Source organism: Heterodontus francisci, chromosome 12, assembly GCF_036365525.1.
Source record: "Heterodontus francisci isolate sHetFra1 chromosome 12, sHetFra1.hap1, whole genome shotgun sequence".
In the NCBI taxonomy this organism is placed as follows: Eukaryota; Metazoa; Chordata; class Chondrichthyes; order Heterodontiformes; family Heterodontidae; genus Heterodontus; species Heterodontus francisci.
The window spans coordinates 82,186,527-82,205,775 of record NC_090382.1 but is presented as its reverse complement, the minus strand read 5'-3'; the positions used below and the strand labels follow the sequence as shown (position 1 = coordinate 82,205,775).

Sequence of the window (19,249 nt, the reverse complement as noted above, 5' to 3'; positions counted from 1 at the left end):
TATTGTGAAAATTAGATTTCAAAGAGCATACTGTTCAATGCCTCAGCCACCAGGTAGCACTGCCTGGACCTCCTCTAAATATCAGATCATTTCAAAGAATTACTGTAAACTTTAATAATTTAGAATTATTTAATTCCATTTCATATGAAACCAATGTTATTAAACAATTGTTTAACAAAGATACTTAAAGGGAAGTGCATTGGTTGAATCATACTTGAATTATAAGCACTATGAAAGGAGGGTGCTGCATATTACCAGTTGGGTATTGCTTCACACTTAGCAACTATGGATTTCCTGGGGTCAACAAATTTCCAGACCAACTCTCAGACCACAGCAGAAGTGTGAATGGAGTTGCTGTTGAATGTACAGGGTCTTACCTGTAAAATATTTCATAGAGTAGCTAAGCAAAGCAGGAGAGCTCAAATGGCAGATCTCTCTGAGGCAACAAGTTTAACAAATACTTGTTGCCATATACTGTTCCATATATATTTCTATCTGTCAGAGTTTTTTCTTGCAAAAACGTATTCTGACTAGCCTTTCCTTCCTTTTTAAACTGCTGATAATTACCAAACTGAAGATTAGATTTCCTAAATTACAACAGCGACTGAACTTCAAAAATACTTCATTGGCTGTAAAGTGCTTTGAGACGCCCGTGATATAAATGCAAGTCTTCCTTTTTTTCCGTTTGCTGCTAAATCATAAGTCAGCCATTTCTGTGAAAACAATCAAGACCAGAAACTACCCATGAAGTTTCTAGCATATGTTTTAAAAAAAGGGACAGAAGGTGATTTAAAGGTTATAATCTCATTTCAGGATTTTAAGGTCTACTATTGAATTATTCAAAACTTCAGTGATATTAAAGCCTTTTAAATCATTCTCAAATGTTCATTGTATTCATGTGAAGTTGCCATAAAGCTACAGATTTGACTTTTGTTGGCCATAATCTTTTGATTTTATTGGGAATGAAATGTTCAGTCAGTCATTGATGAATATGCTGCCTTGGAGTTTGAGGCCTAAATTCAGACTATTGGAGCCACTGTCATCCTGCATCAGAGTTTTATGATTGTAGAATTATCAGACTGTGGGGAAATACCACAGAAAGGAACTCCCATGTGGCATCACACAGCTGTTTTAAGTAATTGTCTTGGAATATGTGGAGAAACAAAAATAATCATTCTTTACAAAAAGGGATATTATCTTCATAAACATCTTTTCTTATTGTCACAATCCTTTTTTTTCTCTTTGGGAAATATTGGAGTGCACCTTTAAGGCTGTAAAAGATCAGTACTTCTTTAAGGCAGCAAGTTCCGAAGTCAGTGAGCGAAAGTGCATTCTAGTTGCCTGGCAACAATTATACAGAGAGGGAGAACAGGAATTCAATGTATAGAACATAGAACAGTACAGCACAGTACAGGCCCTTCGGCACACGATGTTGTGCCGAACCTTTGACCTACTCTAAGATCAAACTACCTACCTACCCTTCATTCTACTATCATCCATGTACCTATCCAAGAGTCGCTTAAATGTCCCTAAAGTATCTGCTTCTATTACCACTGCTGGCAGCGCATTCCACGCACCCACCACTCTCTGTGTAAAGAACCTACCTCTGACATCTCCCCGAAACCTTCCTCCAATCACCTTAAAATTATGCCCCCTGGTGATAGCCCTTTCCATCCTTGGAAAAAGTCTCTGGCTATCCACTCTATCTATGCCTCTCATCATCTTGTACCCCTCTATCAAGTCACCTCTCATCCTTCTTCGCTCCAATGAGAAAAGCCCTAGCTCCCTCAATCTATCTTCGTAAGACATGCCCTCCAGTCCAGGCAGCATCCTGGTAAATCTCCTCTGCACCCTCTCTAAAGCTTCCACATCCTTCCTATAATGAGGCGACCAGAACTGAACACAATATTCCAAGTGTGGTCTAACCAGGGCTTTATAGAGCTGCAGCATAACCTCGTGGCTCTTAAACTCAATCCCCCTGTTAATGAAAGCCAACACACCATACCCCTTCTTAACAACCCTATCAACTTGGGTGGCAACTTTGAGCGATCTATGGACATGGACCCCAAGATCCCTCTGTTCCTCCACACTACCAAGAATCCTGTCTTTAAGCCTGTATTCTGCATTCAAATTCGACCTTCCAAAATGAATCACTTCACACTTTTCCAGGTTGAACTCCATCTGCCACTTCTCAGCCCAGTTCTGCATCCTGTCAATGTCCTGTTGCAACCTGCAACAGCCTTCCACACTATCCACAACTCCAGCAATCTTCGTGTCATCGGCAAACTTGCTAACCCAGCCTTCCACTTCCTCATCCATCATTTATAAAAATCACAAAGAGCAGAGGTCCCAGAACAGATCCCTGAGGAACACCACTGGTCACCGAGCTCCATGCTGAATACTTTCCATCTACTACCACCCTCTGACTTCTATGGGCCAGCCAATTTTGTATCCAGACAGCCAACTTTCCCTGTATCCCATGCCTCCTTACTTTCTGAATGAGCCGACCATGGGGAACCTTATCAAACGCCTTGCTAAAATCCATATACACCACATCCACTGCTCTTCCTTCATCAATGTGTTTTGTCACATCTTCAAAGAATTCAATAAGGCTTGTGAGGCATGACCTGCCCCTCACAAAGCCATGCTGACTGTTTCTAATCAAACCATGCTTTTCCAAATAATCATAAATCCTGTCTCTCAGAATCCTCTCCAATAATTTGCCCACTACCGACGGAAGACTGACTGGTCTATAATTCCCAGGATTATCCCTATTCCCTTTCTTGAACAAGGGAATAACATTTTCCACCCTCCAATCATCCGGTACTACTCCAGTGGACAGTGAGGACGCAAAGATCATCGCCAAAGGCGCGGCAATCTCTTCCCTCGCTTCCGTAATATCCTTGGGTATATCCCGTCTGGCCCCGGGGACTTATCTGTCCTCTTATCATTCAAAATTTCCAGCACATCCTCCCTCTTAATCTCAACCTGTTCGAGCATATCAGCCTGTTCCACGCTGTCCTCATAAACTACCAGGTCCCTCTCACTAGTGAATATTGAAGCAAAGTATTCATTTAGGACCTCCCCTACCTCCTCCGACTCCAGGCACAAGTTCCCTCCACTATCCCTGATCGGCCCTACCCTCACTCTGGCCATCCTCTTGTTCCTCACATAAGTGTAGAACGCCTTGGGATTTTCCTTAATCCTACCCGCCAAGACTTTTTCATGTCCCCTTCTAGCTCTCCTAAGTCCATTCTTCAGTTCCTTCCTGGCTACCTTATAACCCTTTAGAGCCCTGTCTGATCCTTGCTTCCTCAACCTTAAGTAAGCTTCCTTCTTCCTCTTGACTAGCTGTTCCACATCTCTTGTCATCCAAGGTTCCTTCACCCTACCATCCCTTCCTTGCCTCAACGGGACAAACCTATCCAGCAGTCGCAGCAAGTGCTCCCTAAACATCCTCCACATTTCTGTCATGCATTTCCCTGAGAACACCTGTTTCCAATTTATGCTCCCCAGTTCCTGCCTAATAGCATTGTAATTCCCCCTCCCCCAATTAAATATTTTCCATCCCGTCTGCTCCTGTCCTTCTCCATGATTATAGTAAAGGTCAGGGAGTTGTGATCACTATCACCAAAATGCTCTCCCACCGAGAGATCTGCCACCTGGCCTGGTTCGTTTCCAAGCACCAAGTCCAACATAGCCTCCCCTCTAGTTGGCCTATCTACATATTGAGTCAGGAAACCTGACAAAAACTGCTCCATCCAAACTATTTGCACTAAGGAGGTTCCAATCAATATTAGGGAAGTTGAAGTCACCCATGACAACAACCTTGTTACTTCTGCACCTTTCCAAAATCTGCCTCCCAATCTGTTCCTCCGTGTCTCTGTTGCTATTGGGGGGTCTATAGAAAACTGCCAATAAAGTGATTGCTCCTTTCCTGTTTCTGACTTCCACCCATAATGACTCAGTAGACAAACCCTCCTCGACGGCCTCCCTTTCTGCAGCTGTGATACTATCTCTGGTTAGCAATGCCACTCCTCCACCTCTTTTCCCTCCCTCCCTATTCCTTTTGAAACATCTAAACCCTGGAACATCCAACATCCATTCCTGCCCCTGTGATATCCACGTCTCCGTAATGGCCACAACATCGTAGCTCCAAGTACTGATCCATGCTTTAAGTTCATCACCCTTATTCCTGACACTTCTTGCGTTAAAATAGACACACTTCAACCCATCATACTGGCTGCAACTTTGCCCTGTCAATTTTCTAACCTTCCTCACTGACTCTCTGCACTCGGTATCTGCCTGTTCAACAGCTACCCCATCCACTGATCCGTAGCTCCGGTTCCCATCCCCCTGCCAAACTAGTTTAAACCCTCCCGAAGAGCTCTAGCAAACCTCCCGCCCAGGATATTGGTGCCCCTCCAGTTCAGATGCAACCCGTCCCTCTTGTACAGGTCCCACCTTCCCCAGAAGGTATCCCAATGATCCACATATCTGAAGCCCTCCCTCCTACACCAGCTCTGTAGTCATGTGTTCAGCTGCACTCGCTCCCTGTTTCTAGCCTCACTAGCACGTGGCACCGGTATCAATCCTGAGATTACTACTCTGCTTGTCCTGCCTTTTAGCTTCCAACCTAACTCCCTATATTCGCTTTTCAGGTCCTCATCCCTTTTCCTCGCTATGTCATTGGTACCGATGTGTACCACGACCTCTGGCTGCTCCTCCTCCCCCTTAAGAATCCTGTAGACTCGATCCAAGACATCCCTGACCCTGGTAGCCGGGAGGCAACATGCCATCCGGGAGTCTCGTTCGCGACCACAGAATCTCCTGTCTGTTCCTCTAACCACTGAATCTCCTATCACTATCGCTCTCCTATTCTCCCCCCTTCCCTTCTGAGCCACAGAGCCAGGCTCAGTGCCAGAGACCTGGCCGCTGTGGCTTTCCCCTGGTAGGCCCCACCCCCTCAAACCGTATCCAAAATGGTATACTTATTATTGAGGGGAACGGCCACAGGGGATCCCTGCACTGTGCGCCTATTCCCTTTCCCTCCCCTGACGGTCACCCAGCTACCTTTATCCTGTAACTTAGGTGTCACTACTTCCCTAAAACTGCTCTCTATCACTCCCTCAGCATCCTGAATGATCCGAAGTTCATCCAGCTCCAGCTCCAGTTCCCTAACGCGGTCTGCGAGGAGCTGGAGTTGGGTGCACTTCTCACAGGTGAAGTCAGCAGGGACACAAGTGGTGACCCTTACCTCCCACATCCTGCAAGAGGAGCATGCAACTGCCCTAGCTTCCACCCCCTCCGCACTAAATTGACAACAGAGATTTAAAAAAAAAAGGAAAACCTTACCTTACCAAACCCTCCACACAAGAGTCCTTTTTTTTTGTTAGAGGAGGAGGATGGGCGGGAGACACTACATGTATAGTGTTTCGGGTTTAGCCACTGCCCGAATATATAAGTTTACTTACCCAGCAGTCCCCGTGTCCGCCGAATCGCGAGGTAAGCACTTTATACTGAAACTTACCTTCCCAGCTGCCCCCTCGCTCGCACTATCGTTGATCAAAAAGAAGCTGCCGAAAACAAGAGGTAAGTACTTTATACTGAAACTTTCCTTCCCAGCTGCCCCCTCGCTCGCACTATCGCTGATCAAATTTTGACTTTGAAACTGGCTGGCAAAAAACTGGTTTTGCAGAGACGGACAGACACAGGCTGTTCCGGCATGTGACGGAAATAGGAGCACTCTCCCTAAGTCAATTTGTGTAGTTTTATTCCTTAAAGAAATAATAAATTATTGATCTACTGTGTTCATTGCTGGAAAAAAGAGTTTAATACTGAAAGTGTTAAACTGAACTGCTGAATTTCTATCTTTGGAAGGATCTTCAGATTTATCAGGCCTTGGAAGACTGCAAGCAAACTTTGACTGTGTTGAAGTAGAAGACCTTTCGTCGGAAGTGTAATCTGAAAAGACTATTTTTTTTCCTAGTTTTTCGGGCAACTATTTAAAAACCAAACTACTGTTAATTTGAGTATATGTATGCAAATGCTGGAGCTATTTTTTTTTAAAAAAGACGTTATAAGGTCTTTACATATTGGTTATTCTTAGTAGCTTTTAAGATTTTAGTTTTTTTTAATAAACAGTTAGTTTGTTGATATCTAAAGATACCTGGTTTGGTTCACCTCATTCGGGGGGTTACTAGATTGATTCAATTCGGCTGCTGCTTTCTTCGATTTGGAAGAAATATAATATATGAAGAAATATAAGAAATAAAAAAAGATATATAATGTGACCTGTGGAGTAAGGGGACTGAATTGACAGTGCGTTGCTCCCACCGCAATCAGAATCATATATTTTGATTGGGGACTTTGTCCTGAGCGGTCGTAACATTATTTATAACTATAACCCAAGATGACGCATATCACATCAAAACATATTATTTTGTCACTTATGTATGATGAAATGATGGTGAAAAATGATGCATATTTCTTTCTGGTCCTTTCTAAAGTTTGTGAAACAAATTTTCATGACAATGATGCCCTTTTAAGGGTGTGCAGCAACCAAGGAAATAGTCACAAAAATTAAAATGAGGTGGGAACTGGGTGATGCATCTGTAATTCTGGAATCTAGGCTGAAATTCAGCCCAGACTGATGGAATGAAAGCCTCCTTTCTATGCTCACTGTAACTGTTACAAAATCCCTAGTATTGCCTGTTTCAACAAAAAAAGTATCAAATGAATTCCACTGATCATAGAATCATAGAATGACCCAGCACAAAAGGAGGCTATTCAGCTCACTGTGCCCGTGCTGTCTCTTGGAAAGAGCTATCCAATTAGCCCCACTCCGCTGTCAGAATTCCCTATTGAAAGTTATTATTGAATCTGTTTCTGCCACTCTTTCAGGTAACGCATTCCAGATCATAATAACTTGTTGCAGAAAAAAATTCTCCTCATCTCACCTCTGGTCCTTTTGACAATTACATTAATTTTTTGTTCTCTTGTTACTGGCTCTTCTGCCACTGGAAACAATTTTTCCTTACTCAAATCTGTCATGTTTTAGTGCATCTGAATTAAATCTCCCCTTAATCTTCTCCCCTCTGAGAACAACTCCTTTGGTGATACAGATACTCATTTAGTACCTCAGCCATGCCTTCTGTCTCCATTAGAAAATTTCCTTTTTGGTTCTGAATCGACCCACCCTTCCTTTGAATATTCATTTAATTATTTACATGCTTATAAAAGACTTTTGGTGTTCTTTTTATGTTACCCATTAATCTATTCGCATACGTACAATTTGCTCCTCATCTTTTTTCAGTTCTCCTCTGTACTTACTATATTCAGCTTGGTTCTCAACTGCATTATGAGTCTGATATTGATCATAAGTCTTCTATTTCTATTTCATTTTAATCTCTATATCTTTAGTCATTCAGGAAGTTCTAGTTTTAGATGCCCAACCTTTCCCCCTCGTGGGAATATGTCTCGTCTGTACCTGAACTATCTCCTCTTTGAAGGTCTCATATTAATTGTTTTAACTTTCAATCTTTGATTCCAAACCAGCTAGGTCAGATACTCTTTCACTGAAATTAGCCCTCCTCCAGTTGAGTACTTTCACATTTGATTGTTCTTCAGCCTGATGATTAAAAAGGAGCAGGAAATATAAAACACCGACAGTTTATTACTGAAGCACAAAAAATGTTCCTAATATCCTTAGCCTTCAAGGAAATAACTCTTTTTCCCTTTGCCAGGAAACAATTTACTGGTGAGTTACCACATCATGTTTTCCTGGTGAAGAGTCCCAATTGGGTAACATATAGGGCAGATCCACCTGCAGCTAACTGTCAATATGTTGTGTGGAGATTGGCATCCTTTGAGTTCTGTGTACAAATCCCAGTGCTCTGGTGTAATTCATTAGCAGTACAGGCTTGGATTCGAACTGTCATGATGATCCCCAGTGGATCATGTTCCCATGAAGAAAATGGGGAATTTCCCTTCTCTGGGTAGAAAAATAAGAGTTTTTAACATAGAGAATTTTTTAAAATTGAAAGTCCGCAGGTATTCTTTTTTAACTAAGGATGAACCTGCTGATTGTTTTTAAGGATGTACTTCCAGAAAGTATTTTTTGTTTGTTTGCAATAGTACAATGCATAAATATAATTACGATAGATCACTGCATCATGAAGGTGTCACTGTGCAGCTTGAATATGCAATCACTGTTATGAAAATATTTATGAAAAAATGTGACTTCTCTATCTGAGATGGCTGTGACAGCGTTCCTTTAAAAGTTACTTTCAGCATTACCAGATACGCACTTTTAAAATCAGACCTGTTGAATGTAATCAATGTATTTGCCACTCATCAAAATGTTTAAAAGTGAGAAATATCAAGAACCAACTATACTCTCCAATCACTATTAAGGGGCATTTGTTAAATAAAGCTGATACACAGTCAATGACATCCTCTTAGCAACTGCCTAAAGATAATGCAATGGAAAATTTTTGGTTCAGATAAAATTAAATGTATGACAAAGAAATCCTACCCCAACTGACCATGAGAAAGCTGAAAGCCACATAATAACATGTTTCATAAAACACTCTTAATTTGAATGCTACCGCAGCCAGAATTAAATGAAACAGGCAGCAAGTACACAATATCAATATACAGAGCGATGACCCAATATATAAAAACACAACTGGCACTTTGTTTTAATTTTGAGGTTAGAATTTTCTCTTTCTGGATTCTTCGTTTATTTAGAAAAATGTTAGCTCCCTTTTTTGGATCCTTCTGCAGAACTGGCAAGAGGTGGATGTAACACCTGCCCAATTGGATGAATGTTGATCCAGTTGAGTGGTCCAAATTAACAGTAACAACAATAAAGCACCTTTAATGTAGAAAAAATATACCAATGCACTTCACAGAGGTGTCGTCAGAGAAAAAAGGATGCTGAGCTAAAGGAAGAGATAAAGGAAGAGTGACCAAAAACTTGGTTATACCAGTGGGTTTTAAGCAGGGTCTTAAAGGAGAAGAGGGAGCTGAAGAGGTAGAATGGTTAATCAAGGGAAAACCAGAGTGTTAGGCCTATATGGCTGAAAGCATACTGCCACTGGTGAAGCCAAGAGGCCAGAATTGGAGGATGGAGGGGAGATTATCAACTTCTGCCCGAAGTGTTAGTTGTGCAGTCAGCAGGCTGCTATGCTGCATCGGACAACAGGCTGGGCCTGGTCAGAGAAGACAATTTAAGAGGAGAATGAGATTGTGCCGCCAATGGGCCCAACTATTTTTGCCTAGTTAGGAGGAGCACTCTTGCTCCTTTTGTCCAACAAAAATACTCGGCAAAAAGATCTCTGGACGTTTTGTCAAGCAGCACTGAAGTCCCTTTAAGGATTGTTGGTTAGATGGCTGACCAGCTGATATAAAAGGGAGGAATATACTTGGTGCGTGCTCCATCTATTTGTACCTGCAAATTGCATATGGGGTTCTACAACTGTCAGACCCAATTTGCATATGCAAGCAGTCTCTTGCCTGAAACAGATGGGCATGCCGCACTCCCATCTACAGGCTCAATTGAAAATTACAAGCAGGCCTCGAGTATCTATAGGGTGACTGAGGTCCCTCCTCTGGATAACTGTCAGCTGCCTGTTTTACATGTGACAGACAGGAGGCCCCTGGAGGGTTTTGAGAGAGTTATAGAGGTGGTTGCATGGATAGGAAGCTGCAAAGCCATGAAAGAACTTAAACATGTTGTTAAGAATTTGAAATTGGAGGCATTGGGGGATGGGAACCAATGTAGGTCAGAGAGTCTGAGGTGACTGATGACTGTGATTTGGTGTGGAATGCGATATGGGCAGCAGAATTTTAAGCGAGCTGATGTTCATACAGGGTGCGGATGGGAGGCTGGCCAGGAGAACATTGAACAATCTGGAGGTGACAAAAACATGGATTAGTGTTTTAGCAGCAGATGGGCTGAGGCAGGATGGAGGCAGGTGATGTTACACAGGTGGAAGTACTGTGGTATCTGTGCAGAAGATATGGGCCGGATTTTCAATACGCTTTGGGGGCAAGCATGGGTGTGGGTGCAGATTGATGATCGTATTCCCGAAAGGATGTCTCTGGATCCTGACGCCTCCAGGATGCCCTCCAATTTTCAAAGTGAAGGTGGGGGGCTGGTGAGGGTGTCAGGAACCCACTTGCCTCCAATTAAATGCCTCTAAAGCCTCTTGAAGAGCTTGTTAATCGGCTAAGGAGGGGAAGAATGCAATTTTCAATCAGAAAATCGGTGAACCTGAACAGTCTAGTCCACGTACGTGCACAGCTGTCAGGTTCAATGCAGAGAGAAGTTAAAGTTTTTTTTAAATAAAGTGAAAAATCCTGGGACCTGGAAAATCTTTAGCTGAATCATGAGCATTACCTTTCATTTGGTCATATGGTCACTTTCCTGCGTGGTGAGGCTGCTGGCCCTCCGAGATGCTACCTGCTCTCTTTCTGCAGGCCAATGGTAGGCCCCATCATGGCTGCCATCTGCCTTTGTCGCTTGTGCTCTGCATTCAGCTCCCGCCTCCTGGTAATGCTCAGCGTCACTCATAAGGTGCCAAGCTCACTGCCGGTCCAATTAGGGCATTTACATTTAAAAATAACATATACAGCATGGCAACGGGACCCAGAAATTATCCAGGTGTTGGGTTCCCAACCCTGAATTGAAAATCAAACCGATGGAGTCAGAAGCTTGGACTTGGTGCGACAGAGTTTTAGTCCGACAAGACTTTCTTTTCTTTAATTTGCTGTGTTAATGGAAGTAATGATGGCTGGAATGTTTCGTTGGGCGGAAGGACCCGCCCACCAGCCAAAAGGTCAGTGGCGAGCCTGCCTCTGCTGGGAGTGGAGAGCCAAGCTGGGAATATTTGCTCCCCAGGCCATTAATTGGTCTTGGGCGGGATTTCCACCGCCTTGAAGCAGGACGTCCTGCCTAAAGGAGCTGCCAGCCAATCGGTGGGCCGGCAGCTTTTAGTTCCAACAGCGCCATTTGGAGCGGTGGCCTCTGTGCGGACAATGCCCAGCCATTGCAAGCTAGGTGAAGGATGGCCCCAGACAATAGGTAAGTTTTTAGGGTCTCACCGGGGACAATTGGCTGGGCCCCGGCGAGGCAGAGAGGGGTTGGTTAGGGAGGGTGGGGGTAGTGTTTTGCATTGGGGGCAGTTGTGGCTTTGGGGACAGCACTCTGTGGGTGTCCGATCAGGAGGGACCCCCCCCACCTGCCTGCTAGATGGCCACCTGGTTTTACCAGGCGGGGTTCTTCAGGCTTCTGCCATCCGGCTGCTGCAGGTAAAATACCAGCGGCGGTGGGAGGAGGCCCTTAAGTGCCAGCTAATTGGCCACTTAAGGGCCTTGATTAGCCTGGGGCAGGTGAGCTGTTTATCGCCGCCGCTGCCCTGCCTCCAACTCAAATTTATGCCCCCCCGCCACCAGCCTGCTCGTTTGTTGGCTGTAAAATTCCAGCCAATGTTTCAAGTTGAACCTTATTGTTAAATACTTATTTGAAAAAAAAGAACCTTTTGAAGTAGTGTTCCTTTGTCTGGCAAGCTGATATCCCAACAGCTTTGAAAACAAATTTTGCCTATACCATTGTGCTATTCCTAAATCAGCCATCTTAAGTTCTTTCTTATTAGGACTGACAACTTTAATATTAGACCAATTAATGCTGTGGACTCATGGTCTGAGGGACTTTCCTTTAATCATTTCATATGCTTGGCAGGGACAGAAGACTTTCAACTGGTCAATCTAGTTTACTAGAAAGGGTAGTATTCTAACTCACCGTGACACTCAGTTCCCTCATGGTAACTTTCAATATGACTAAGCATTGGTGTTATTTCAATCTCTTTCATGCACCAAATAAGCTTCAGAACAAATTCAATAATAACAAGTGGTTTAATGCATTTTAGACATACGAGTCTTTCGAGCTGAATCCTCGACAAAAAGAGATGAGATGTCTTCATCAACTCCTACATCATTCTTCGCAATGCAAGTATATGCCCCTGTGTCTTCATAACGCACACTGTTAATGTGAATTTCACCTCCATTTGCTATAGAAATGTGGAAAACAAACAAAAAAGCACAGAACAATAATTCTATATTGATAGTCACCATTCAGAAACTTAAATATTACAAGAACAACTTGCAGTTATCCGGTATCTTTAAAGTAATAAAGTGTCTCAAGGTGTTTCACAAGAGTGACTATCAAACAAAACCTGACACAGAGCCACATAAGGAGATACTAAAGCAGGTGACCTAATGCTTGGTCAAATATGTTTTAAGAAGGGGTGTGGTAGAGAGATGGAAAGGTTTAGGGAGGAAATTTCATAGCTTAGCACTCCCTTATTGTAGCTGAAGGCACTACCCTGACTGGTGGAACAATGAAAACTGATGATGCAAGAGGCCAGAATTGGAATAGAGCAGAGATCTTGGAGGGTTATAGGGCTGGAGGTTACAGAAATAGGGAGGGGTGAGGCTGCAGAGGGATTGAAATCAAGGATTAGAATTTTAAAATTGAGGTGTTGTCTTCAAAAGTGGCAGTCTCAGAATTAGATTGCATTTTAGATATCAATGAGTTAAAAAATAATTGGAACCACCTTAGACTTTCTTTTAATTGATTTTCATTTCTGCCCTTTTTTGTTTGAAGTGATGCCATCATTGGCAGATATGTTTAGAGGAGTTGCTGATGCCAGTGATACAAACTGACTGGCACAAATAGCTGAAGCTGAAACATGCTGGGTTAATGATGATGTCAATTAACATTAATCCAGCTCCTTACATTGTCAGAACTCATTAATCCACTAAAAGAGTTTGGTCAATTGCCATGAGGATTTTCTGGCACATCATTTAAAAAAAAAAATCAATACAAAGAGAAAAATCAAATAAGTTTAAGCATATCATAATTCACTATAGGTACTTTTAAAAAGCACTCATAATGTTAAGACTTTCCCTTAAATACCAGAATTACACAAATTATATATTTGTTAACCAAAAATACACTAAAACATGCTCTAGTGTAATTCATCTTGATGTGTTGTTGATCATTAATCATTTCTACTTTAAAGATACATTTTCTTTTTCATCTTGCTCCTTTAGTACTTGCCACAACATTGTCTATAATGTGAAGGGTGGGCAGGTGCCTTGGCTATATTTTGTTCTTGAGCTAAGCATTCGGAGATGCATGATGGGTGATTTGGGATGTCTTCATCTTTTGTTTCTCTGTAGGGAAACACATGGGATCTAATTTTTGGCCTCCCCTGATTGAAACTGTGGAACTTCTGTATACCTGCTATTTGGTGCTTTGAATGATAAAGCACTGAGACACTGTGCCATCAGACACGAACATACAAACTAGGAGCAGGAGTAGGCCACGCGGCCCCTTGAGCCTGCTCCGCCATTCAACAAGATCATGGCTGATCGGAATGTAACCTCGACTCCACATTCCCACCTACTCCTGATAACCTTTCACCCACTTGCTTATCAAGAATCTATAATCTATCTAGCACTGCCTTAAAAATATGAAAGACTCTGCTTCCACCGCCTTTTGAGGAAGAGAGTTCCAAAGACTCATGACCGTCTGAGAGAAAAAAATTCTCCTCATCTCTGTCTTAAATGGACGATCCCTTATTTTTAAATAGTGACCCCCTAGCTCTAGATTCTCCCACAAGGGGAAACATCCTTTCCACATTCACCCTGTCAAAACCCCTCGGGATCTTATATGTTTCAATCAAGTTGCCTCTTACTCTTCTAAACTCCAGCGGATACAATCCTAGCCTGTCCAACCTTTCCTCATAAGACTCCAGGTATTAGTCAAGTAAACCTTCTCCGAACTGCTCCCAACACATTTACATCCTTCCTTGAATAAGGAGACCAATACTGTACACAGTTCTCCAGATGTGGTCTCACCAATGCCCTTTATAACTGAAGCATAATCTCCCTATTATTGTATTCAATTCCCCTCGCAATAAACAATAACATTTTATTAGCTTTCCTAATTACTTACTGAACCTGCAAACTAACCTTTTGCGATCATGCACTGGCACACCCAGATCACTCTGCAGCTCAGAGCTCTGCAATCTCTCACCATTTAGATAATATGCTTCTTTTTTATTCTTCCTGCCAAAATGGACAATTTCACATTTTCCCATGTTATACTCCATTTGCCAGAACGTTGGCCACTCACTTAAACTATCTATATCCTTTTGTAGCCTCCTTATGTCCTCTTCACAACTTAATTTCCTATCTATTTTTGTGTCATCAGCAAATTTAGCAACCATATCTTTGGTCCCTTCATCCAAGTCATTTATATAAATTGTAAAAAGTTGAGGACCCAGCACTGAGCACTGTGGCACACCAACTCTTTACATCTTGCCAACCAGTAAATGACCCATTTATGCCAACTCTCTGTTTTCTGTTAGCTAGCCAATCTCCTATCCATGCCAATATGTTACCCCCTACACCATGAGCTTTTATTTTCCACAATAACCTTTGATGTGGCACCTTATTAAATGCCTTCTGGACATCTAAGTGCAGTATGTCCGCCAGTTTCCCTTTATCCAAAGCACATGTTACTTCTTCAAAGAACTCTAATAAATTGGTTAAACATGATTTCCCTTTCACAAAACCATGTTAACTCTGCCTGATCACCTTGAATTTGTCTAAATGTCCTGCTACAATGTCTTTAATAATAGCTTCCAACATTTTCCCTATGACAGTTGTTAAGTTAACTGGCCTGTAGTTTGCTTTCTGTCTCCCTCCCTTTTTGAATGAAGGAGTTACATTGGCTATTTCCCAATCTAATGGAACCTTCCCCGTATCGAGTGAATTTTGGACCAAACCAAATTGAATTTGGACCTGTTGATCCCTCTAAGCACTGAAAACCCTGTATTGTTTTCCATGCAACAGCTTCCCTGTATTATATTTTAATTTCACACTGAGATGATTTGCAAAGTTAGGTGTTTTTTAGATTTTTTTTTGGTTGACAGTTCATTATGTGTATGCTCGTGAATCTAACTATTGCCTTTGGGAACTTACTGGTGCAGAAAGGTAGAATACATGCTGCATTTGCCTATTTAATCAGTCCTTGAACTTTAAAAGAAATATGCTGTGTGAAATGCTTTGTGAAGTTTTGATGAAATAAAGTGCTATGTAAAAGCAATATCATTACTATGTACGAAAACAGAAAATGTCAATGGAATTAGATACTACCTAGTAGCTCAAGTTGGTTAGGTAATGTTGAAGTAATATCTAGACCATTCTTCAGCCAAGTAATTTTGGGGTTAGGGATTCCATCAGCATGGCACTTCAAGCTGGTAGTCACACCAGGCTCTTGTGCCTGGCTTTCTGGGTACACTCTGATCACTGGAGGGACTAAAAACACAGAAGAAAGAATTCCTCAATGAATATCCGAGATTGGAATAAAAGCAACAGATAATGACAGACCTCACCTTATCACATAATGATAATGCATTATTTCTCACAGAAGGTAGTATGCTGTGCATTACAGATAAAAATTATAAAGCCAATTAAATCGGAAGTAGTTTGGGAACTGCAAAACTGCCTCACATGCTCACAAAGTAAAATACTGCTGATGCCGGAAATTTAAAATAAGAACAGAAAGTGCTGGAAATACTCAGCATGTCAGGCAGCATCTGTGGAGAAATGGAGTTCATGGCCTAAATGTGGTGGGGCCTTCTCGGCGCAGGGGTCATGGTGGGCCTCTCCGGGAAGAATTTTCCGGGCCTCCCCGCCACAGTCCTCCACATCGGAGGGCTAGTAAAATTCAGCCCAATGTTTCAGTTCTGATGAAAAGTAATCGACCTAAAACAATTGCTAGTGGGGTCGGGAAGGGGTGCAAGCGAGATTTGAAAATCCCATTCCTGGAAGGCGGCACTGGATCCCACTGCCTCTGGAAAGTAAGGCAATTTTCAAAGGGAGGGAAGTGGGAGGCGAACGGGGAACTTGCTAGCCTCCAATTAGTGGCCCATTAAGCTCTTTGAGGAGAATATTAACGGGCCAGGGAGGGCGAGAAAGCAATTTTCAAAGGTGAGATTGCCGAACCCGAACAGTCTGATGCAGATTACTGCACAGTTGTCAGGTTCAAAGCAGGCAGAGGTTACAGTATTTTTATTGGTGATGAAAAATTTTGGGTGCTGGGGGGATCGTGCACCAGGTCGTGCTCTTTACCTTCCATTTAGCCACTTTTGTGCTGGTGACGGCTGCTGGCCCTCCAAGGTGATGTCTGCTCCCTTCTGGAAGACAGCAGTAGGACCCACCATGGCTGCTGTTTGCCTTTGCTGCTCATGCTCTGCAGGCAGCTCCCGTCTCCTGGTGATGCTCAGCATCACTAAGCCTTGCCTTCAGCCCAATTAGGGTATTTACATTTAAAGATAGCGTCCTGATCCTGATTTGCAATTCAAGCCCATTAACTCTGTTTCTCTCACCACAAGGGAGGCAGTGGTGTAGTGGTATTGTCACTGGGCGAGTAACCCAGAAACCCAGGATATTGCTCTGGGTACATACGTTCAAATCCCACCACAGCAGAAGGGGGAACTTTAATTCAATTAATAAATCTGGAATTAAAAGTTAATCTAATGATGGCCATGAAACCATTGTCGATTGTTGTAAAAGCCCATCTCATTCACTAATGTGTTTTAGGGAAGGAAATCTGCTGTCCTTACCTGGTCTGGCATACATGTGACTCCACAGCAATGTGGTTGACTCTTACATGCCCTCTGAAATGGCCTAACAAGCCACTCAGTTGTATATAACTGCTACAAAGCCAATAAAAAAGAATGAAACCAGGCACACCACCCGGCATCAACCTAGGCACCGCCAACACCAAACCCAGCCCTGACAACCCTGTAACGTCCTCCTTACTAACATCTGGGGGCTTGTGCCAAAGTTGGGAGAGCTGTCCCACAGACTAGTCAAGCAACAGCCTGACATTGTCATACTCACGGAATCAGACCCGACAATGTCCCAGACAATGCTATCAGCATCCCTGGGTATGTCTTGTCTCTCTGGCAGGATAGACCCAGCAGAAGTGGCAGCACAGTGGTATACAGTTGGGAGAGGGGTTGCCCTGGGAGTCCTCAACATCGACTCTGGACCCCATGAAGACTCATGGCATCAGGTCAAACATGGACAAGGAAACCTCCTGCTGATTACCACCTACTACCCTCCCTCAGCTTATGACTCAGTACTCCTCCATGTTGAACACCACTTGGAGGAAGCACTGAAGCGGCAAAGGCACAGAATGTATTCTGGGTGGGGGACTTCAATGTCTATCTCCAAGAGCGGCTTGGTAGCACTACTACTGACCGAGCTAGCTGAGTCCTAAAGGACATAACTACTAAACTGGGTATGCGGTAGGTGGTAAGGTAACCAACAAGAGGGAAAAACATACTTGACCTCATCCTCACCAATCTGCCTGCCACAGATGCATCTGTCTATGACAGTATTGGTAGGAATGACCACCACACATCCTGGTGGAGGCGAAGTCCCGCATTCACATTGAGGATACCCTCCATCGTGTTGTGTGGCACTACCACCGTGCTAAATGGGATAGATTTTGAACAGATCTAGCAATGCAAAACTGGGCATCCATGGGGTGTTGTGGGCCATCAGCAGCAGCAGAATTGTACTCAACCACAATCTGTAACCTCATGGCCAGGCATATCCCCCACTCTACCATTAACATCAAGCCAGGAGACCAACCCTGGTTCAATAAAGAGTGCAGGAGGGCATGCCAGGAGCAGCACCAGGCATACCTCAAAATGAGGTGTCAACCTGGTGAAGCTACAACACAGGACTGTGTACATGCCAAACTGTGTAAGCAATATGTGATAGACAGAGCTAAGCGATCCCATAAACAATGGATCAGATCTAAGCTCTGCAGTCCTGCCACATCCAGCCGTGAATGGTGGTGGACAATTAAACAACTAACTGGAGGAGGTGGCTCCACAAATATCCCCATTCCCAATGATGGGGGAGCCCAGCACATAAGTGCAAAAGATAAGGCTGCAGCATTTGCAACAATCTTCTGCCAGAAGTGAATGATCCTTGATGATCCATCTTGGCCTCCTCCTGAAGTCCCCAGGATCACAGATGCCAGTCTTCTGCCAATTCGATTCACACCACATGATAGCAAGAAACCACTGAAGGCAATGGATACTGCAAAAGCTATGGACCCTGACAATATTCTGGCAATGGTACTGAAAACCTGTGCTCCAGAACTTGCCGCGCCCCTAGCCAAGCTGTTCCAGTACAGCTACAACACTGGCATCTGCCCTGCAATGTGGAAAATTGCCCAGGTAGGTCCTGTACACAAAAAGCAGGACAAGTCCAACCCAGCTAATTACCACGCACATAGCCTACTCTCAAGCATCAGTAAAGTGATGGAAGGTGTCATCAACAGTGCCATCAAGCGGCACCTGCTTAGCAATAACCTGCTCACTGACGCTCTGTTTGGGTTCCTCCAGGGTCACTCAGTTCCTGACCTCATTATAGCCTTGGTTCAAACATGGACAAAAAAGCTGAACTCAAGATGTGTGGTGAGAGTGACTGCACTTGACATCAAGGCAGCATTTGACAGAGTACGGCATCAAGGAGCACTAGCAAAACTGAAGTCAATGGGAATCAGGGGAAAGCTCTCCGCTGGTTGGAGTCATACCTAGTGCAAAGGAAGATGGTTGTGGTTGTTGGAGGTCAATCATCTGAGCTCCAGGGCATCACTACAGGAGTTCCTCAGGGCAGTGTCCGAGGCCCAACCATCTTCAGCTGCTTCATCAATGACCTTCCTTCAATCATAAGGTCAGAAGTGGGGATGTTCACTGACGATTGTACAATGTTCAGCACCATTCTCGACTCCTCAGATACTGAAGCAGTCTGTGTAGAAATGCAGCAAGACCTGGACAATATCCAGGCTTGGGCTGATAAGTGGCAAGTAACATTCGCGCCACATAAGTGTCAGGCAATAACCATCTCCAACAAGAGAGTATCTAACCATCTTCCCTTGACATTCAATGGCATTACCATCACTGAATCCCCCCACTATCAACATCCTTGGGGCTACCATTGAGCAGAAACTGAACTGGAGTAGCCATATAAATACTGTGGCGACAAGAGCAGGTTAGACGCTAGGAATCCTGCAGCGAGTAACTCACCTTCTGACTCACCAAAGTCTGTCCACCATCTACAAGGCACAAGCCAGGAGTGTGATGGA

At 43.5% G+C, this 19,249-nt stretch overlaps 1 protein-coding gene across 1 annotated transcript in view; it reads right to left on the bottom strand.

Annotated features, from left to right (window-relative positions):
- LOC137375713 (follistatin-related protein 5-like) overlaps positions 1-19,249 on the bottom strand; it is a 517,934-nt gene that overhangs the window by 50,812 nt on the left and 447,873 nt on the right. Inside the window, exons 7-8 of the mRNA XM_068043096.1 lie at positions 15,232-15,393; positions 11,940-12,074 (exon numbers count right to left, since the gene is read on the bottom strand). Coding sequence (XP_067899197.1) covers positions 11,940-12,074; positions 15,232-15,393 — 297 coding nt within the window. The remainder of the gene's footprint in view (positions 1-11,939; positions 12,075-15,231; positions 15,394-19,249) is intronic.